This window comes from Staurois parvus, unplaced genomic scaffold (assembly GCF_062004578.1).
Source record: "Staurois parvus isolate SC_StPar_1 unplaced genomic scaffold, SC_StPar_1.0 ptg000392l, whole genome shotgun sequence".
Classification (NCBI taxonomy): Eukaryota; Metazoa; Chordata; class Amphibia; order Anura; family Ranidae; genus Staurois; species Staurois parvus.
Genome location: NW_028318188.1, coordinates 3,372,817 through 3,395,634, shown reverse-complemented (window position 1 = coordinate 3,395,634; position 22,818 = coordinate 3,372,817). Strand labels below are relative to the sequence as shown.

Genomic DNA, 22,818 nt, shown 5'->3' with positions numbered 1-22,818 from the left:
GTGGCTCTAATGAAATTACAAAGAGGGGCGGGGAGAGGGGGCAGCCTTGAAAGTCCCGAGAGAGAAGTGATGGGATAAATGCCCGTTCACCGGAACCTGTGCTGTTGGACCAGAGTATAGTGCTATGATGAAATTGAGCATATTGTCCCTTAGTCCGATCGCCTGCAGGGATGCCTTCAAGTAATCCCAGGCCACTCTATCAAAGGCCTTCTCGGTGTCTAAGGAGAGAAAGAACCCGGGACTCTGTGAGTCGTGGAGCTGATGGAGAAGATTAAGGGCTTTGATGGTGTTGTCCCTCACTTCCCTGCCCGGGATGAAACCCACGTGGTCAAGGTCAATCAAAGAGGGTAGTAAGGGAAGGAGACGATTGGCTAAAATATTTGCATATATTTTGATGTCTACATTCAAAAGAGAGATGGGCCTGTAATTTGTAACCAAGGTCACGTCTTTACCTTCTTTGGGAATGACAGTGATATGGGCTTCCAAAAGGCGATGGTGTTGCCTAGGGGTTGAAGAGAAGGTGTTGAAGGTGGAGAGGAAGGGCCCACTCAGAATGTCTAAAAACTCCTTGTGATATGCTACCGAAAGGCCATCAGGGCCCGGACTTTTACCGAGTTTCATTTGCTTGATGGCTCGGGAGAGCTCATCTGCCGTGATGTGTTGTTCCAGTTCCTGAGCAGTGTCTTCGGATAATGCAGAAGGGCTATAGAGATGAAGAAAATCAGAAATTAGAGTGGCTCTGGGTTTGTCGGCATCAGATGGGCGACGTTCCGGGGGGAGATTGTATAATGTTTTATAATATTGCTCAAAGTGGGAAGCTATGTCCGCGTTGGAAGTTAAGCTCGACTTTTTCGCCTGGAAGGATCTGGTTAAGAATCTCCCGCTTTTGTTTGAAACAATTTAATACTGTCCGTGATACTTTTTTTATTTGCACTAACATATAATTTTGAGGACAATCTTTCGGGGAGTGTCCTCTTCTTTTGTTTGCAAACCCATAAAAAAGTTTTTGAGACAAGATGAATCTGCGTTTAGCTGCCTTACCTAATTTGTTTAGAAGCTGTGTGCGGGTGTTCGTAAGATCAGACAGAGTCGAGGCAGCCTGATTGTGTTTGTGAGCCTTTTCCAGGAATTTATTGCGGTCTAAGAGTTGTAAACGTGCTTGTCTCTCTCTTTTACATTTTGTGGCCATAGCTATTAGGACCCCGCGGATGACACATTTATGTGCCTCCCATTGTGTTAAAGAAGAGGTATCTGGGGTTTGGTTATTCAAAAAGTATTCCGCCAATTGGGAACGGACCTCCGCTTTGTTTGCTAAGTCAGAAAGAAGGGAATCGTCCAGTCGCCATATTTTAGAGCGTGAATGTTTTTCAGGGAAGCGTAACGTCATGGTGATAGGGTGATGATCAGATAGAATCATCAGTTCAATGGAGGAGTCATGGAGGAGTGGGAGGTCTACTTGCGAGATAAAAAGGTAATCAATTCTGGAATATTTGCTGTGTGGAGGGGAGAAAAATGTGTAGTCTTTGACGTTCGGGTGGAGGACGCACCAAGAATCATGAAGTTGTAGATCTTGGAGTTGAGTGCGAATCTGTCTTAAGGATTTATATGGCAGAAAAGAATTTCCCGAGGAGGAGTCCAACAATGGGCATAGGGGGACGTTAAGATCTCCCCCCAGGATCAAGACGCCTGTCAGGAACCATCGCGACGCATGGGTCTACACATGCGTAGGTGTCTGCCGAGACGTATAGGTGGCAGGGCACTAGGACCCAGGCGTACCTGTCGTCTGGACAGTACTAGACAGGCACTAGGACCCAGGCTACGCCTGTCAGGTGCAGGGCGGCCTATTTAAGCTAGCCCTGCACAGACGCTTGTTGCCGAATGGTCTTTGTATCCTGTTACCTGTGTGTGAGTACTTCTGATCTGGATTGTTTTGACCTTGTTGCCTTCTCCCGTCCTGACCCCTTGGCTTGCCTGACTCTGCTCCCGGATGTTCCCGTTTAGATCTGACCTCCTGGTATTGACCCTGCGTGTGACCCGACTATCCTTTGCCTACCGTTTTGTACCTTACCGATCCTCTAGTTATCGTCCCGGCCTGCATGACTCTGATTTAGCTCATCCATCCATCCACCCCGCAGGGATCACTAGGCTCCCTTACATCAGACACCTAGCTCCCTGGAGCCCCTGTCAGACTCCTCTACCCCTGTTGGAGATACCTGGTAGTTGCGACCTGGTACCGGAGCGCTCCAAGTCCATCCCCACCATCAGGGGCCCTGGTGAACAAGTGCTCCGGTGCTTAGACTCCGCACGCTGGGGAGGCTCTACCGGGGGACTGATAGAGGTGCTGTCAGGCGGTCCCTTACAGTACCATTCGGCCATGTCTGAGTCTGGAGGGTCGCCTTCTCCATGGGATGAGATGTGCCAACATTTGTCCGGACTGACCCAGGCAGTAACTAACCTGCAGGACAAGTGTAGTCGGTTAGAAAATCAATTTGACACCCTAACGTTATCTGGAGTGTCCCCTCAGAGTCAGGCCTCAGCTATTGACACTAGGGCGGTTTCTGAATCTCCCAGTGGGGCTGCGGCTGCAGCTCCACCAGCCGAACCCCGCGTTCCCATGCCTGAACGTTTTCAGGGAGATCGAGCACGTTTTAGAACGTTCAAAAACGCATGTTACTTGTTTTTTGAACTGCAACCACGTGCGTTTACCACAGAGTCGGTCAAGGTGGGATTTGTAATTTCTCTTCTACAGGATGAGCCCCAGGACTGGGCCCTTAGACTAAGGGAAACGCAGGACCCTCAGTTACAGACCTTAGACGCATTTTTTAAGGCCATGTCAGTTCTGTACGATGACCCCCAGTGGGCGGTTTCGGCTGAAACCACCCTTTATGCCCTACGACAGGGTCGTCGAGCTGCGGAGGAATACGCCTCCGAGTTCAGGCGATGGATAGGGGACACACACTGGAATGACGCCGCCCTACGTCACCAATTTAGGGTCGGACTCTCGGAGGGCCTAAAAGATGAGTTAGCTCGGGTTGGCCTCCCCGGGTCTCTAAAGGAGTTGATCGACCTGGCGATTCAGATTGATCGCAGGTTAAGGGAACGCCGGTCTGAGAGGACAGGTCAAGGCCAGGGTCAAGGAGTTACCTGGATACCCCCCAAAGGCACAGGTCATTCCGTCCCTGCTCCTGTTCCACCAGTTGTCTCCACTGATGTGCCAGAACCGATGCAGCTGGGTTTGGCGCGGCAGACCCTTACTCCAGAAGAACGCCAGAGACGGCGGGCCAAGAACCTGTGTTTCTATTGCGGGGGAGCTGGACATGCAGTGCGAAACTGTCCAGTGAAGACATGTAAGTCTCGATCTTCGGTTCCTGTTTCCTTGAGTAATATAAGTCAGTCCAATTACTTAGCGGTACCCCTTTTGTTTCAGCTGCCAGAGAAAACCGTGGTAACCACTGCAATCATTGATTCGGGGGCCTGCAGTTGCTTCCTGGACCTTGACTTTGCCCGCCAGCAGGAGATACCATTACAGGCCAGGAAATGGGGGCTCAATTTGTTCTTGGCTGATGGTTCCCAAATAAAATCAGGTTTAGTGGACCAAGAGACCCCTCCCATACTCACCACCGTAATGGGCTCCCATCGGGAATTACTACACTTTGACGCCATTGCGTCACCCCTTTTTCCAGTGATCCTGGGGCTTCCGTGGCTGCAGGCCCACAACCCCCAGATCGACTGGAAAACCGGGTCCCTTAGTTTTTCTTCAGACTATTGTCAGAAGAACTGCCAGGCCTCTGGGCCCCGGGCCCCCCAGATCCTCTTATGTGCAGAAGAGGACGCTAACCTAAGACAGATTGTACCAACCGTATATCATGAATATTTAGACGTGTTCAGTAGACGAGGGGCTGATACACTACCACCACATCGACCATATGATTGTCCCATTGACTTATTGCCAGGTTCTGAGATTCCTTTTGGCCGTATCTTCCCGCTATCGGAAAAGGAATTAGGGGTACTGAAGGACTATATTGAGGAGAACCTCCAGAAAAAGTTTATTCGCCCTTCCACATCTCCGGCAGGGGCGGGTATCTTCTTTGTGGAGAAGAAAGATAAAACCTTGAGACCCTGTATTGACTATAGGGAATTAAATCGGGTGACCATCAAGAACCGCTACCCTCTACCTCTGGTCCCAGAGTTATTCCAGAGTCTGGGGACAGCGGTCTGCTTTACGAAGCTGGATCTGCGTGGGGCATACAATCTGGTCCGCATCCGGGAGGGGGATGAGTGGAAAACAGCTTTCCGTACTCGATTTGGGCACTTCGAGTACCTGGTCATGCCGTTTGGACTTTGCAATGCCCCAGCCACGTTCCAACACTTCATAAATGACGTGTTGCGTGATTTCTTGGACATTTTCGTTATCGTCTACCTAGACGATATTCTGATCTTTTCTCCATCTCTAGATGTCCACAGAAACCATGTAATCAAGGTTCTGGAACGGCTGCGCCTGCACGGCCTATATGCCAAGGCAGAAAAATGCAGCTTTGAGCAGCAAAGCATTGCGTTTTTAGGAATGATTATCTCCACTGCGGGGATCGCAATGGATCCCCAAAAGATCTTGGCTATTCTTGATTGGCCAATTCCAGCCGATAAGAAAGGCGTCCAAAGGTTCATTGGATTTGCCAATTTTTACCGTAAATTCATCAGGAATTTTTCAGGTCTGGTTTCCCCCATAACGCAGTTAACCAAGTCAGGAAATCGCTTCAAGTGGACACCAGGAGCTCAAGAAGCATTTGAGACTCTGAAGCGACTGTTCACCACCGCTCCCATTTTGGGCCACCCGGATACGGCTCTGCCTTTTGTGCTAGAGGTAGACGCATCCGAAAACGCGGTTGGATCCATCCTCTCCCAAAGAAAGGGTCCCAAGGAACTTCTACACCCAGTGGCGTTCTTTTCCAGAAAACTAACCCCGGCAGAACGCAATTATGACATCGGGGACCGGGAACTATTGGCCATCAAGACGGCATTGGCAGAATGGAGATATTTACTGGAAGGAGCTGCTCACCCAATCCTGATCTTCACAGACCACAAGAACCTTGAGTACTTGAAAACAGCTAAACGCCTAAGACCACGCCAAGCCAGGTGGGCCCTGTTTTTCTCGCGGTTCACCTTTCACATTACATATAGGCCCGGTTCAAAGAATACAAAGCCTGACGCCCTGTCTCGCATGTTTGAGGACCCTGAGGAGGAACTCAAACCGGATACCATCCTGTCTGCTGGTAATTTTTTGGCTCTGCAAACGGAACTAAGGGCTAGGTTGCAGGACGCATCTGAAACTTGTTCCACAATGCCAGACATGCCACTCTCCCGCCAGGAAGGGTTAATACGGAAAGAAGGACTGATTGTGGTTCCAAAGGAGGTGCAGACACAGGTGTTAGGGCACTGCCATGATCACCCCATGGCAGGGCACTTCGGAACGGCAAAGACTCTGGAGTTACTCAAACGCACCTTTTGGTGGCCTAAGATGAACCAGGATTGCAAAAGATACGTGGAATCTTGCGAGATCTGCCAGAGGAATAAACCGACCAGAAACAAGGCCTGGGGGCTGCTACGCCCACTACCCATTCCTACACGATGCTGGCAAAAAATTGCCATGGATTTTATAGTGGAGCTACCCCCATCCCAGGGTCATACGGCAATTTTTGTTATCGTGGACAGATTGTCAAAAATGGCCCACTTCATACCGCTAAGGGGGACCCCTTCAGCAGAAGAAACGGCCAGGATCTTCATCAAAGAAGTAGTTAGACTACATGGGGTTCCTGAAGATGTGGTATCCGACCGTGGGGTGCAATTCACCTCAAGATTCTGGAGAGCCCTGTGCAAAGCTCTGGACATTAAGCTTTCGCTTTCCTCCGCCTTCCATCCTCAGACGAACGGGCAGACAGAGAGAACCAATCAGACGCTGGAACAATACCTGAGGTGTTATACATCTTTTGTACAGGACAACTGGCTGACACTCTTACCCATGGCGGAATTCGCATTCAATAACGCGAATCACTCGGCTACAGGGCAGTCTCCGTTTTTTTCAAATTACGGGTTCCATCCCACGTTCATGCCTGACCTGTTGGCAGAGAGTACGGTGCCAGCCACTCAAAGCATGTTGGAGTTCTTCTCGGACAACAACAAACGGCTACAAGAAGCTATGACTAAAGCCCAGGAGGACAACAAGGAGGCATTCGATAAGAAACGAAGGGGAGACTTAATTTTGCAGCCCGGAGACAAGGTCTGGTTGGCAACAACTAACCTGAAACTACAGTGTCCATCCAAGAAATTAGGACCAAAATTCTTAGGTCCCTTCCCGGTGAAACGCATGATTAATGAGGTTGCTTATGAGCTGATCCTTCCTGAAACATTTAAGATCCATCCTGTGTTTCACGTCTCCTTGTTGAAACCAGTAGCCACGGACCCATTTCCAGATCGAGAAGCCAGACCCCCAGAGGCTATTACAGTAGGGGATCAGGAAGAGTTTGAGGTGGAAGCAATCCTGAACTGTCGTAGAAGGGGGGGCCAGACCCAAGTCCTGATAAAGTGGAAAGGTTATGGTCCTGAGGAAAATTCTTGGGAACCTGTTCAAAATGTTCATGCTCCTAGACTTATGCGGGAATTCGTGCGTGGTCACCCGCAGTGGAGAGATCAATTGGGCACCCGGAGGGTACCCATAGGGGGGGGGCAATGTCAGGAACCATCGCGACGCATGGGTCTACACATGCGTAGGTGTCTGCCGAGACGTATAGGTGGCAGGGCACTAGGACCCAGGCGTACCTGTCGTCTGGACAGTACTAGACAGGCACTAGGACCCAGGCTACGCCTGTCAGGTGCAGGGCGGCCTATTTAAGCTAGCCCTGCACAGACGCTTGTTGCCGAATGGTCTTTGTATCCTGTTACCTGTGTGTGAGTACTTCTGATCTGGATTGTTTTGACCTTGTTGCCTTCTCCCGTCCTGACCCCTTGGCTTGCCTGACTCTGCTCCCGGATGTTCCCGTTTAGATCTGACCTCCTGGTATTGACCCTGCGTGTGACCCGACTATCCTTTGCCTACCGTTTTGTACCTTACCGATCCTCTAGTTATCGTCCCGGCCTGCATGACTCTGATTTAGCTCATCCATCCATCCACCCCGCAGGGATCACTAGGCTCCCTTACATCAGACTCCTAGCTCCCTGGAGCCCCTGTCAGACTCCTCTACCCCTGTTGGAGATACCTGGTAGTTGCGACCTGGTACCAGAGCGCTCCAAGTCCATCCCCACCATCAGGGGCCCTGGTGAACAAGTGCTCCGGTGCTTAGACTCCGCACGCTGGGGAGGCTCTACCGGGGGACTGATAGAGGTGCTGTCAGGCGGTCCCTTACAACGCCCATCTGGAAGGAGGAGAGAGAAGAGGTGATCGAGCGGAAAAAAGAAACCTGTCTGATGTTGGGCGCATAAAGATTTGCCAAAGTGATGGGTCTGTTGGCGAAATTACTTTCTAGGAACAGGTATCTGCCTTCCGGATCCGAGAGTGACTCCGTAATAGTCAAGGGGAGATGTATTGCGATCAAAATGGCCTTTAGATTTAGCATGAGGGTTGGGGGCATGATATGCTGTTGGAAAACGGGAGTCAAAAAGTTTGGGTATAGCATCTTGACGGAAGTGTGTTTCCTGAAGGAAGACGATATCCGCTGTTTGTTTATATAAATAAGAAAACAGGAGGGAGCGTTTTACAGGGGTATTCAGACCCTTCACGTTAATAAATAGAACTTTCAGCGATAGGTGTCCTGACAGGGAGTTGGAGGAAGTCATGTCCAGGGAAGTGTAAGAAGCCCGAAGGGATGGGATACGAGGTATAGGGTGATAGGGATAAGATAAAAAAAAAAAGGGGGGGGGGGGTAGGAGGGGGGGGGAGGGTAAAGAAGTGGAAGAGGGGAAAGGAGGGTAAGAACAGGAAAGCGGAGATAACCGGCAGTGTGAGTAGGCCAGCTACGGGAAAAAATGAAGGAAAAAGGGTAAAGAGGAAAAAGAAAGTAAAGGAAAGGAAAAGGGAAAGAAACAGAAAAAGAAGAGGGAATAAAGGCAGCCGGAAAAAATCAGTGAGAGCTCTCCAAGCTCGCTGTGTGGGGAATGCGGTGGACTTAAATCCAAAATGGTAGAGTCCGCCGGGCAATAGACCTTAAAGAGTGCAGGGAGTGGAGAGGAAGGGTGAGCACAGGGTTTTTGTAAAAATGGACAGGGACACAGCCACCGTCACCCGACAGGGCAGGTGGGTTGAATTGCAGCAAGGAGTTGGGGGTAAAAATAGGATAGGTTGCATGCATGAAGAGGGAAGGAAAACACACCATGGTATCTAGTGAGTCTAGCATTGTGGAAGGGTAAGTGTGTAAGAGGCGCAGTTGAGTGGAATATGGATGAAGCGTGACCCAGGGATTCTAAACTGGGGTTGTGATATTGTAGGTATGCTGTGGCAGAACCAGTATAAGTGTCTATTTTGAAAAAAAGAAACTGTGAGGGCTAGGTGAGTAACCTGCTTACTCCGTAGAGGAAAAACAGACAATATCACAGTCAGCCCAAGGCAAAAAAATGCATCGTCAAGGAAGCAACAAAACATGACAACCAACATGTGGAAAAAAACAAAGTAAGACTCCGGTATAATGAAACACAGTACACCATTTCTTTGTTACCTTATGTTACCTCTCTTCTGTTCTTTCTTTTCTTATCCCGATTTCCCCTCTCTTCTCCTACTATCCCCCACCCTCCCCCACCCCAAGGCATTCTGGGAATCAAGCAGCACCTAGTGTCGGTAATGAAAGTGGTGTGGAGGCCCATCTAGGGGGAGGAGATGGGGCGAGGAGGGAACCTGGCAGGAACCCTACACAGTAGCATCAAACGCAGCATCCCGTAAACATGGAGTGGGTGGGTGAGGGTGTAGGGTAAGAGGAGAGAGATCAAACCCCGCAGGAAACCACATCTGGAAAACTTATCGAGGTGATGCTCGACCCCAGGTATGCATTAACATGAAAATGGTATTAAAATACAATCAATGCTCCCAAATTACCCCCACCTCCCCTCCCAGTCTGCACCCGCCACCCCACACGACCCCTGGATGAGGTGTAAAGGATAACTGATAGTAGGAGCTTCTCATTATGTTCTCTTAAGTCGATCAGCAAGGATTAGAATTAGGTGAGTTGAAAATGGTGTGTGGGGGAGGGTATGGAATCTACCCTTAGTAACTTCAAGACTAGAGATGAGCGAATCGAACTTGGCGAAGTGGAATTCGTTTCGAATATTTGGAAAAATTCAATTCGCATCGAATCCGAATTTTAGCAAACTTCGGATGCACGAATCGAATTTTCCACGATCAGCCGGCAAAAAGTGTCACTGCAGAGAGCTCCGCTATTTCTGACAGTTCTCTGACAGTTCCTTCACATTTACAGCGGTTGAAACATTGTATCTATTTGTTTCCATTTAGGATACAGATGTTTTTATTCGGAAATAAATAGATACAATGTTTCAACCGCTGTAAATGTGAAGGAACTGTCAGAGAACTGTCAGAAATAGCGGAGCTCTCTGCAGATACACTTTTTGCTGTACTGGAATTCTTCTTCTTTTCATTCTTCTTCTTCTTCTTCTTCTTCTTTTCATTCTTCTTCTTCTTCTTTTCATTCTTCTTCTTCTTCTTTTCATTCTTCTTCTTCTTCTTTTCATTCTTCTTCTTCTTTTCATTCTTCTTTTCATTCTTCTTCTTCTTCTTCTTTTCAAATCTTCTTTTCATTCTTCTTCTTCTTCTTCTTTTCATTCTTCTTCTTTTCATTCTTCTTTTCATTCTTCTTCTTCTTCTTTTCATTCTTCTTTTCATTCTTCTTCTTCTTCTTTTCATTCTTCTTCTTCTTCTTTTCCTTCTTCTTCTTCTTCTTTTCATTCTTCTTTTCATTCTTCTTCTTTTCATTCTTCTTCTTTTCATTCTTCTTTTCATTCTTCTTTTCATTCTTCTTCTTTTCATTCTTCTTTTCATTCTTCTTTTCATTCTTCTTCTTCTTTTCATTCTTCTTCTTCTTCTTCTTTTCATTCTTCTTCTTCTTCTTCTTTTCATCTTTTCATTCTTCTTCTTTTCATTCTTCTTTTCATTCTTCTTCTTCTTCTTCTTTTCATTCTTCTTTTCATTCTTCTTCTTCTTCTTTTCCTTCTTCTTCTTCTTTTCCTTCTTCTTCTTCTTTTCATTCTTCTTCTTCTTTTCATTCTTCTTCCTCTTCTTTTCATTCTTCTTCCTCTTCTTTTCATTCTTCCTCTTCTTTTCATTCTTCTTCCTCTTCTTTTCATTCTTCTTCCTCTTCTTTTCATTCTTCTTTTCATTCTTCTTTTCATTCTTCTTTTCATTCTTCTTCTTTTCATTCTTCTTTTCATTCTTCTTCTTTTCATTCTTCTTCTTCTTCTTCTTCTTCTTCTTTTCATTCTTCTTCTCATTCTTCTTCTTTTCATTCTTCTTTTCATTCTTCTTTTCATTCTTCTTCTTCTTTTCATTCTTCTTCTTTTCATTCTTCTTTTCATTCTTCTTCTTCTTCTTTTCATTCTTCTTCTTCTTTTCATTCTTCTTCCTCTTCTTTTCATTCTTCTTCCTCTTCTTTTCATTCTTCCTCTTCTTTTCATTCTTCTTCCTCTTCTTTTCATTCTTCTTCCTCTTCTTTTCATTCTTCTTTTCATTCTTCTTTTCATTCTTCTTTTCATTCTTCTTTTCATTCTTCTTCTTTTCATTCTTCTTCTTTTCATTCTTCTTCTTTTCATTCTTCTTTTCATTCTTCTTCTTCTTCTTCTTCTTCTTCTTTTCATTCTTCTTCTCATTCTTCTTCTTTTCATTCTTCTTTTCATTCTTCTTTTCATTCTTCTTCTTCTTTTCATTCTTCTTCTTTTCATTCTTCTTTTCATTCTTCTTCTTCTTCGTCGTGCCCCGTGACTGCCCAAATGAGTGAAGTGTGCGGTGATTCTAAGATCGACGGCACTCATCTGCATGTCATACTGACTGACAGTATTATTTCTCTTCCCCAGCAGACTCCAAGGGCATTTAAATTAAAGGTACAGTGTTCTGCACTAATATAAAGGCTCTCTGAAGCCTAGAAACCCTTTTAATAAGTTAAATTCGCAGCGAATAAATTCGCATCGAATCGAATTTCTCCCGCAAATTCGGCGAATCAGCCGAATCGAATTTTTGAATAATTCGCTCATCTCTATTCAAGACCACCAAAAGTCTCATGGAAAGGCTCATGATCAGATAGGTGTAGGGTACAGTAGATCTAGAGTCCATCAATCACCAGAGACTCTAGGTAACGGAAGATCCAGCAGATGTAGTATGAGAGGGGCTAAGCGGTATCTTGGCTACCTTCCCCCTAGCCTTGATCTGAGGTAACACTGATGATGCAGTGAGAAGGCAAGCGGGAGAGGGGAGGCGTGTGGAAATATTTCATGTCCAGCAGTCCACATAGAAAAATGAATCGGGGAGTACAAGACCTTCTTGGCCCCAATAGCATATGAGGTGTTGCATGCGGGGGCACTAGGAGATCCAGGCCAGAGTAGGTGGAGTGGTTATCCCAAGATAAAGGGTTGAAAGCCTCTAATGGTAGGGCCAAAAGAGACCCAGGGTGCTACAGGCATAGTCCGAGGGCTAGGTGGAAAGATCCTAAGGAAGTAGTACGCTGGGAAAGCACTTTGGGTGAGAGGAAATCGGGAAAGAAATTAGAGAAAGGCCTTTAAGCATCCTGGCGGGGTCTGCGGTGTGCAGGAGATGCCGTCGGGCTGTTGTTAGTGGTTGAGCCTCTAGCTGGAAGTCTCGGAGGAGTTGAGGGAACAGAATGGCGGCGACAGAGATGGGGGCCTTGCCAGTCCATTTCACTTGGTACCAGTCCAGAATCTGAAGCTCTTGGGAGACGAACCGATCTGTGCCAATCTGGAAGGTCAACCAAAGCAATATACAGGGAAGAACAGAAGTTGGGGAGATCTTCTGGAACTCGCAGGTAAGCTGTGCGCCCATGTGTTTGAGCGGAAAGGCAAAATGGGAATCGCTACCTGTATGGTATGTTATGAGAGCGGAGTGTGTCCAGTAGGGGGCGAAGTTCCCGCCTTTGTTGCAGGGTCATGGAGGAGAGGTCCTGGAACAGATGTATTTCATTACCCTGATATAAAAGGCGTCATCTTTCTCTGGCCCTTCTGAGAATGTCTTCCTTAATTGGAAAGCTGACTAAACAACATACCACATCTCTTGGGGGGTCAGAGTCTCTGCCCCTGGACCGAAGCGATCTGTGTGCACGTTCCAATTCGATAGGTGCAGCAGGTGGGCGACCAAGCAGGTCATTGAAGATCACCACTACTGTTTTAGGGATGTCGCTCGGTTCTACAGATTCTGGCAGACCACGTAATCTGATGTTATGTCTGCGGCCACGATTATCTAAATCTTCAATCTGTCTGTAGAAATCGCGGATATGTGATGCTGTCAACTGCTGTATCTCCGCTATGGCTTCTGCATTTTTTCTGCAGGTAAATTCCACCCCCTCCAACCTTGTACCTAATGAATGTAGGTCTTCCCTTAGGTCACTGAGGGCTGTAGTAAAAGTAGCTTTAATGCCTGCAGCCACTGCCTGAAGATCTCTTAAAGATAGTGTATGGGAGTCCGAGGAGAGATCATGCTGCGGGACAGTGTCCTTGCCAGCCCCAGTGTCAGTAATCTGTGAACTCTGAGCACATGCTGCTGCCGTGGAAGGAGGAGGGGAGGGGAGGGAGAGGGGGATGCTGTGTGAGGCCTGTCCCTCTGCTGGGAGCGGAACAGCTCCTGTATGTGCCTGGATTGCTGGGGGTTGTGTGCCCGCGGGGAGCGGGAACGGGAGCCGGGAGCATTCTGGTCCGCTCTCCCCATGGTCATGTGACCCTGTCTCACCCGCTCCTCTTGTCTGAACGAGACAAGGTCTCTGGCCGGCGGGGGCTCCCGTACTCCGCAGCCATGCTGGATCACGGCAGACCACGCCCCCCCCCCCCAGGCCTTATATAACATTTCTGCAAAATAGGTATAGAGCAGTGGTCTCCAAACTGCGGCCTGGGGGCAGGATGTGGCCCTTTGCTTGCTTTTGTCTGGCCCTTGAGGCACTATTCCAACCACTGACTGCAATGATGGGGCACTATTCCTCTCACTAACACCAACAATGGGGCATCATCCTTCCCACTGACACCAATGATGGGGCACTATTCCGCCCACTGGCACCAACAGTGGGGCATCGTCCTTCTCTCTGACACCAACGATGGGCCACTATTCCTCCCACTAACACCAACAATGGGGCACTATTCCTCCCACTAACACCAACAATGGGGCACTATTCCTCACACTGACACCAATGATGGGGCACTATTACTCTTCCGACTGACCACATGCGCTGTCTAATTTTGTAAATCCTACTGACCATCAAGTTTCTGGGGCATTTTCTACTCCCACTGGCCACAGTCCGGCCCTCCTAAAGTTAACTGGCCCTTTCTTTACAAAGTTTGAAGACCCCTAGTACAGGGAAACATGTCCTTCCCATTGTGACAATGCTTGGGTCTAGCAGCCAGTCACTGGACCTCAGCACTGTTATTATTATTATTATTATACAGGATTTATATAGCGCCAACAGTTTGCTCATCGCTTTACAATATAATGGGAGACAATACAGCAACAATACAGTTCAATACAAGAGGGATAGGAGGGCCCTGGTCCTTGGAGCTTACAATCTAGGAGACTGTTAAATTCCCAAGGGAGTGATGTCCCTCAGGTCACCGACACTGCTGATTTCAGCACTGGCTGTAGTGGAGGGTAAGACAATGCTAGCCATAGTAAGGGAGCACAGGCAAGGTGAGTATAAGTGGTCTCTTTGCAGAGATACTGTCACTTTGCCATGCATGGACAAGGAAACAGCATCTCTTTTATGGTCGATTCACACTATAGAAACGCCATCTGCGCTCCGGATGCGTTTCTGTTTCTATGTTTTTGACGCATTTTTGATGTGTTTTTGACATGTTCCAGTGCGATATTTATGCATTCCAGCTAATTTTTCCCCTTTCTTTTTATTCAATTTAAATAGGGACATGTGCATTTTGGTGCTTTCCAGTTCATTCTAGTGCGTTTTTGATGCTTTTTACCATGTTCCAGTAGAGTTCTGTGTAGATAAAATGCAGCATGTTCTACTTTTTTCTCTGTAACCAGAACGCAAGCACTGATGTGAACTATGACACTAAAAACCATATAACCTACTTTCTGTGCATTTTGGATGCAGAAAAAAAGCAAGTGAAATGCATGTAGTGTGAACTGGCCCTAAGGTACACTGTTTCTGAGACAAGAAGGATTGCCTCTTCGAAATGTCAGCCTTTAACCCTTTTTAACTTCTGTGTGACTTACGTCCCTATTCACACCTGTGCTGCAACGCAACGTGACTGGAAAGCCGATTATTCAGTGCGATTTCATTGCAGCTTCCCGACATCCTGCGCGACTTCATTTAACAGCTTTCATTGCAAGTCACAATGAAGTTGCACATAAATAGGGCAGGAACCTTTTTCAGAGTCGCTGCAATTTGCGTTGCACCAATTTGAACTGTTCCTTTGCCGCAAATGGGGTGCGACTTGTGAGAACCAGGACTTAAGGATATAAGGTCCCCTTTTAAAAAAATAAATAAATTCACATCTTTTTGCAGTTAAAAAAATGTGCATTTATAATTTTTTTATTAGCAGCCTGTAAAGCATTGTAGCATTGCAGATCGTAATTGCAATGCAAGGCTCCTGCAGATTGTCAGTGTAAGCTGTCTGCTCGTACCTTGTATGGGCAGGCAGTTACACAATGACGGGAAACATCAAGGAACTACCTTGAGTGCTCACCAGCACTCTGGTAGTTCATTGAAAACTACAAGCCATCAGCCACAAAGAACTTGCAAAGTTTTTTTTTTTTAAAGATTTTCTTTTTTTTTAAATTGAGACAGGGGTGAACTTAATTAACATAATTCTCATCAATATTGAGTGCAAGTAAGACCTGGTTTATCTAGTTTTGGAGAACATGCCAGGGCAGTAACTTGATGGGAAATGAACCCCAGACTGTAAGGCAACACTGATAGCCTTAAAGCAACCTTGCAGCCATTATTCTTTTTTCTGTGAAAAATATTTTAATCCAATGCAAAAATCCTAACAACTTTAAGCCAAAGGTTACCAACTTTAAGCTTTTGTTCTTTATTATAGTAAATCTCTCATCCTAGAAATGTGGTAGCTGGCACTGCTGACTTTTCTTAAGAGCTGCTAGTTCATAGAAATATGGTAGCTGGCACTGCTGACCTTTCTTAGGAGCTGCTAGATCCCTGGCTATCTTCCTCATCCTATGACTTCACCACTTAAAGTGCTGACTTTTGAATAGGTATGTAGCCAATAAGAAGTCCTGCTCTGCATATGTTCCAGCTCACTAATTCTAGTAGTAAAGCCACAGCATGAGCATGACTTATTGTGACAGGTTCACCTTAAAAGAAAAAAAAGGTCCTACAGTAGCATAAAAAAGGCTTGTCTCTCCATCATGATCAATAGAAACCAGATTAAAGATCTACAATGACTGCTGTGCTGAACACCAATAGGAAATAACAGCTAATAAATGGAAAGGCAGTAAGAAGCTGCCCCCAGTGGATGGCAATAAAAGCAACATCTTTTGCGTAATTAAGAGTAGGAGACAATTTTTTATCGTTTTATCTACAAATTATTTCATAATAATGCAATTTATTCCCATTAAGAATACCATTTTGCAGTTTCAAATCAACTTTTTGCTTTTAAAAGGTAAAAATTACATACAAATGTGCAACTGAAATTATAATGCTCAACCTTGGCACAGGAGAGGCTGAGCCCAGTTTTGCTGCTAATCCTCTGGTATCATTGAATGAATTGCATTTACCTGTTCACTTGACAGTGAGGGATAAGACAATCCCCTTCACATAGTACCACTCTACCCAGGGTCATTAAACCAGTTTTGGATGCACTCATGAGTGGAAGAAACCTAATTTTGATCCATTAACAAAACAGTCTTGAAAATAAAATCTCACAAATAAATCTGCAAGTGGTTCTGAAAAAAAATATTAAAAGTTCAGCTTACCACACTGCTTTTTTTCCTTCTGTTTGGGCCTAGCACAGGAACAGAATTTACAGTAATGTCTTGTGCAACTTCTGATCCTGGAAGATAAATCCATTCATTTTCACAAAAACTTGACTTGACAGACATGGAATTGACCTGGTAGCCATCTGTCCATCTGAAGCAGTGTATCAAGTTCTAAAAGATATCAGCTGCAAAAGAGTTATGACTGCAGCCAGGGGCGTATTTGCCGCAAGGCATACAAGGCGTTTGCCTAGGGCGGCACATTTTAGTGGGGTGGCGTGGTGCCGCCGCCCCCCCCCCCTTCCCATGGAAGGGACACTTAGTAAAGGGGTGGGCTGCTGTGTCTTACCTGGGTCTGCAACTCTGCGTCCCAGTCCCACATCGATCCGGTCCACGAGGCACTGCTGGAGAAGGGGTAGAGAGGTTGTCTGGTCAGCGGGACCGGTGTCTTCATTTCCCTGGATCGCGATGTGTGGGCGGGATGACATGCCGCCCCTGTCATCTGGCCACACCCCCGGGATCACGCAACAGCTTATGGCAGCTTGTCCCTCCCTCTGCAAGCTCCACCTCCTCACCGGTGATTGGCCGCCGGAACTGTAGCGCAGGAAAGGGACACAGGCGGGCAATCACCGATGAGGAGGTGGAGCTTGGAGAGGAGGAGCCGAGCAGCAGCACGAAGATCAAAAATTGTGTGTGGGAGCGGCCGGAGCGAGTGAAGGAGGAGGAGAGTGGCCGGAGAAGGAAGACAGCTGACAGGAAAGTGTCTGTGCCATGCAGATGGTGCTGTTGCAGCCAGGTATGCTGGCTGTGGATGGGAGAGGGAGGGAGCGAGCCCAGGCTGGAGCAGGGGTCAGCAAGGTAAGTATACAGTCAGGTCCATAAATATTGGGACATCGACACAATTCTAACATTTTTGGCTCTATACACCACCACAATGGATTTGAAATGAAACGAACAAGATATGCTTTAACTGCAGACTGTCAGCTTTAATTTGAGGGTATTTACATCCAAATCAGGTGAATGGTGTAGGAATTACAACAGTTTGCATATGTGCCTCCCACTTGTTAAGGGACCAAAAGTAATGGGACAGAATAATAATCATAAATCAAACTTTCACTTTTTAATACTTGGTTGCAAATCCTTTGCAGTCAATTACAGCCTGAAGTCTGGAATGCATAGACATCACCAAACGTTGGGTTTCATCCCTGGTGATGCTCTGCCATGCCTCTACTGCAACTGTCTTCAGTTCCTGCTTGTTCTTGGGGCATTTTCCCTTCAGTTTTGTCTTCAGCAAGTGAAATGCAAGCTCAATCGGATTCAGGTCAGGTGATTGACTTGGTCATTGCATAACATTCCACTTCTTTCCCTTAAAAAACTCTTCGGTTGCTTTTGCAGTATGCTTTGGGTCATTGTCCATCTGCACTGTGAAGCGGCGTCCAATGAGTTCTGAAGCATTTGGCTGAATATGAGCAGATAATATTGCCCGAAACACTTCAGAATTCATCCTGCTGCTTTTGTCAGCAGTCACATCATCAATAAATACAAGAGAACCAGTTCCATTGGCAGCCATGCATGCCCACGCCATGACACTACCACCACCATGCTTCACTAATGAGGTGGTATGCTTAGGATCACGAGCAGTTCCTTTCCTTCTCCATACTCTTCTCTCCCCATCACTCTGGTACAAGTTGATCTTGGTCTCATCTGTCCATAGGATGTTGTTCCAGAACTGTGAAGGCTTTTTTAGATGTCGTTTGGCAAACTCTAATCTGTCCTTCCTGTTTTTGATCTTACATCTTGTGGTGAACCCTCTGTATTCACTCTGGTGAAGTCTTCTTTTGATTGTTGACTTTGACACACATACACCTACCTCCTGGAGAGTGTTCTTGATCTGGCCAACTGTTGTGAAGGGTGTTTTCTTCACCAGGGAAAGAATTCTTCGGTCATCCACCACAGTTGTTTTCCGTGGCCTTCCGGGTCTTTTGGTGTTGCTGAGCTCACCGGTGCGTTCCTTCTTTTTAAGAATGTTCCAAACAGTTGTTTTGGCCACGCCTAATGTTTTTGCTATCTCTCTGATGGGTTTGTTTTGTTTTTTTCAGCCTAATGATGGCTTGCTTCACTGATAGTGACAGCTCTTTGGATCTCATCTTGAGAGTTGACAGCAACAGATTCCAAATGCAAATAGCACACTTGAAATGAACTCTGGACCTTTTATCTGCTCATTGTAATTGGGATAATGAGGGAATAACACACACCTGGCCATGGAACAGCTGAGAAGCCAATTGTCCCATTACTTTTGGTCCCTTAACAAGTGGGAGGCACATATGCAAACTGTTGTAATTCCTACACGTTCACCTGATTTGGATGTAAATACCCTCAAATTAAAGCTGACAGTCTGCAGTTAAAGCACATCTTGTTCGTTTCATTTCAAATCCATTGTGGTGGTATATAGAGCCAAAAATGTTAGAATTGTGTCGATGTCCCAATATTTATGGACCTGACTGTAACTGGTGTCAGTGGGAGGAATAGTGCCCCATCATTGGTGTCACTGATACCAATGATGGGGCACTATTCCTCCCACTGACACAAATGATGGGGCACTATTTCCCCCCCACTGACACCAACAATGGGGCACTATTCCCCCCCACTGACAGCAATGATTGGGCACTAACCCCCCAACTGACACCAACGATGTGGCACTATTTCCCCTCCCCCCCACACTGACATCAATGATGGGGCACTATTCCTCCCACTGACACCAATGATGGGGCACTATTCCTCCCACTGACACCAATGACGGGGCACTATTCCTCCCACTGACACCAATGATGGGGCACTATTCCTCCCACTGATACCAATGACGAGGCACTTTTCCTCCCACTGATACCAATGATGGGACACTATTCCTCCCACTGATACTAATGATGGGGCACTATTCCTCCTACTGACACCAATGATGGGGTACTATTACTTCCACACTGACACCAATGAAGAGGCACTTTTCCTCCCACTGACACCAATGATAAGGCACTATTCCTCCCACTGATACCAATGATAGGGCACTATTCCTCCCACACTGACACTGATGATGGGGCACCATCGTTGGTGTCAGTGGGAGGAATAGTGCCCCATCATTGGTGTCAGTGGGAGGAATAGTGCCCCATCATTAGTGCCAGTGTGGGAGGAATAGTGCCCCATCATTGGTGTCTGTGTGGAAGTAACAGTACCCCATTGTTGTTGTCAGTGGGAGGAATAGTGCCTCATCATTGGTGTCAGTGACAGGAATAGTGCCCCACCGTTGTCAGTGGGAGGAATAGCGCCCCGTCATTGGTGTCAGTGGGAGGAATAGCACCCCATCATTGTCAGTGGGTGGAGCTCTAATAGGAAGAGGTGGAACCTAAATAGGAAGGGGTGAAGTTTACAGATGAAGGGGTGGGTCTTAAACAGGAAAGGGTGGGACAAATTTAGATCGGGGGGTGCCCGATTTTAGTCTTGCCTAGGGCAGCACAAAACCAAAATACACCACTGACTGCAGCTAACAAAGACATTCACAACTAGTAATAATAAAACTGTTTAGAACCTGATGAACGTTTAATTTTAAATAGGAGTATAAGTTTTGAGCTGAGCTAAAGACTTTGAACGAAGTGTTTGTTGGTCCATACAAGTAAAACCAATACTCTTGGAAAAAAAAAGCATATTATAAACGTGTACACTGATTACTAAAGCTGAAAAAAGTGACGATATAAGAACTGCAAACAAAAGAAACCAGCTGGTTTAGCTTGAACTGGAGCAAATTCTTGCTCTTTCATTTGTATGGACATTGTGTGATTTACTGTGCAGTGTATATGTGTGTGTGATTGATTGTGCATTGTATGTTTGTCATGTGAGTATTATGTGTGTAGGCATGAGTTGATGATTGTTCAATGTCCTGCCTGGGCTTGAATTCTCACACTTACAGACTGCAGAAGTTGTGGCTGTGTCATTGTCCATTTGCTCACTGTCTACTCTGTTCTCTCTGTCCCATTCGCTTTGATCTCTTCTGTCAAATATCTCAGAATTTTACTGCATATTTCACCACTTCAAGTCCAGACACTTTCACCCCCTTCCACTCCAGGCCAATTTTCAGCTTTTAGTGCTGTAACACTTTGAGTGACAATTACTCAGTCATGCAACGCTGTACCCATATGAATTTTTTTTAAGAGATATAGAGCTTTGTTGAAATAACAAACAAACATTTTTTGCTTAGTTTTTGTTATAAAATTTTGCAAATAAATAACCTTTCTTCATCTGTTGAGGTCATCTGTTCAGACCCTAAAAGTCTGGATGCTGGTATGAGGTATGGCGGTGATCAAGACGCTGATATGGGGTATGGCAGTGATCAGGTCATTGGTATGAGGTATGTCCGTGATCAAGGCGCTGGTATGGGGTATGTCGGTGATCAGGGCACTGGTATGGGGTATGATGGTGATCAGGATGCTGGTATAGGATATGGTGGTGATCAGGACACTGGTATGGGGTATGGGAGTAATCAGGACACTGCTATGGTGTATGGTGGAGATCAGGGTGCTGGTATGGCATATAGCAGTGATCAGGGTGCTGGTATGGCATATAGCAGTGATCAGGGTGCTGGTATGGCATATAGCAGTGATCAGGGTGCTGGTATGGCAATAGGGCGGTGATCAGGGTGCTAGTATGGCATATGGTAATGATCATGGTGCTGGTATGGGGTATGGCAGTGATCAGGATGTTGGTATGGCAATGATCAAGACGTTGGTATGGTGTATGGCTGTATTTGTGTGAGCACTGGGACATGTGACAGGTGCTGGCTGCATTTTGTATTAGGACATTAGGACAGTGATCAGGGAAACTGGGACAAAGTTCAGGGACTCTGGGGTGGCTGGAATTGCAGTCTGAGTGTACGAACAACCTGATAGGCTGCTGTACACTCACAGGCTGCAGCATTGGTTCTCTCTGCTCTCACAGAGAGAACCGATGCTGCAGTAAGTGAAAGTAAGTGAGAGCTTACTTTGTTTCTATTGTTTACTACGTATGTGGTTGCTGTGATTAGACACAGAAATCACATGGTAAAATACCATGTGATTACCCGGACACAGCGACAATGTGATCCACTGTGTTCAGGTGACACTAGGATCGCCAGGATCCCAGTTGCACTCCTCTTCCAGAAATTGCTAGATTGTTTTGTGCTTGGAAGCCAGAACTCTAGCTATCCTGGATTTTAAAAAAAGCCTGAGCTGGGGGAAAGATGGTGGTTCCCTAATGTTAACTGGGCTGACAGAATGATTCTGTAACTTCAGAGCAAATGAGTCACTGACTCATAAAAAGTATAGTTAGTGAAGTCAGAAATTCTTGTCTGGATAAGTGACCGAAGTGCTGAGGTTATTGGATCATGATGAGAACAGACACATAGCATGTTCTGTCTTTCCAATCTAAGCATTGAAAGTGTGATCTCTGTAATTTAGCTGTGATGAGATAGTGATAACTCCAATCTTAGCTGAATAACACAGGCAGTGACTCGATTGGATGACACCTTATAGATCTTGTGAAGTTTATTCCATAAACTGAGAGAATCTTACAACAATGAACATCTGATAGGTCAAAAGATCATAATCTGATCTGCTTCCATAAGACATGAGGCTAGAAGCTGAAATGCCTTACTGGGAAAAGGGGTGGGCTATCTATACAGCATGAACTAAACCAGAGGAAAGGGAGGAGCAGAGACAAAATACAAAGAACACTTAAAGGCATATGACAGTCATGTGAAACATGACACTCCTCGTCGAAATCTATGATTTCTATTATAACATACTTTAGTCCAATATAAGAAATGAAGATTCTTTCCAGGAACATCTGCAAAACAAGAGGGAAGGAAAGAACAAAGGAAAACAATGCAAACATTTAGCATAATACTTGCAGATGCTGGTCTCGAAAGTCCAGGCTGAGACATGCACTATTCCTTCTTACCTCCCTTTTAAATCAAATTGATGACTTGTCTTCCTCTTTGGGCAAAAGAAATACTAGTTCCTTTATAGGCCTGAAGTAAAGGTGTGCAGAACCTTCTTTCATGGTGGATGTAGCCAAGATGTGTCCAGAAATGCAGTAGTAGGTACTTCACAACTGCCGCAGTCAGCAGGTTTAAGGCTAGTGGGAACATAGTGCCACTGTTCAGGCGTAGAGAACTTCCTTATGTGTTCCACTCTGTTGCCGACATACACGTAGAACTGTCTTGTGAAATTGTGTATATATCCTAGCACTATTTTGCTGTCTGTATAAAAGTCAAAGGAGTCTATTTCAACATCTGTTTCAAGTTCTATAAGCTCAGCAATTTCCACAGCTAACACAGCTGCACAAAGTTCAAGCCTTGGAATAGTATGTGCAGGTTTGGGTGTGAGTTTGGTCTTGCCCATGATAAATCCTACACCCACTTCACCGCTGGGATCCGTAGCTCAAAGATAAGCCACTTCAGCAATGGCTTCGTTGGATGCATCGGAGAAGACATGAATCTCTCTTTTGGTGGCATTCTTTAAGAATGCTTGGGTGTAAGAGCGTGGTATCTGGAGTTGTTCTAATGCTTTTAGAGTCTGTTTCCAGGATTCCCACCTTTGTTGTTTCTCCTTGCATAAGGGGGTATCCCAGTCTGAGCTTTCAGAAGT

The 22,818-nt window shown here is 46.0% G+C and overlaps 1 protein-coding gene across 1 annotated transcript in view; it reads right to left on the bottom strand.

Annotated features, from left to right (window-relative positions):
• Positions 1 to 22,818, bottom strand: part of ANKRD31 (ankyrin repeat domain 31) — a 196,709-nt gene that overhangs the window by 122,352 nt on the left and 51,539 nt on the right. Inside the window, exons 7-8 of the mRNA XM_089686185.1 lie at positions 7,511 to 7,628; positions 91 to 703 (exon numbers count right to left, since the gene is read on the bottom strand). Of these exons, the coding sequence (XP_089542311.1) occupies positions 91 to 703; positions 7,511 to 7,628 (731 nt within the window). The remainder of the gene's footprint in view (positions 1 to 90; positions 704 to 7,510; positions 7,629 to 22,818) is intronic.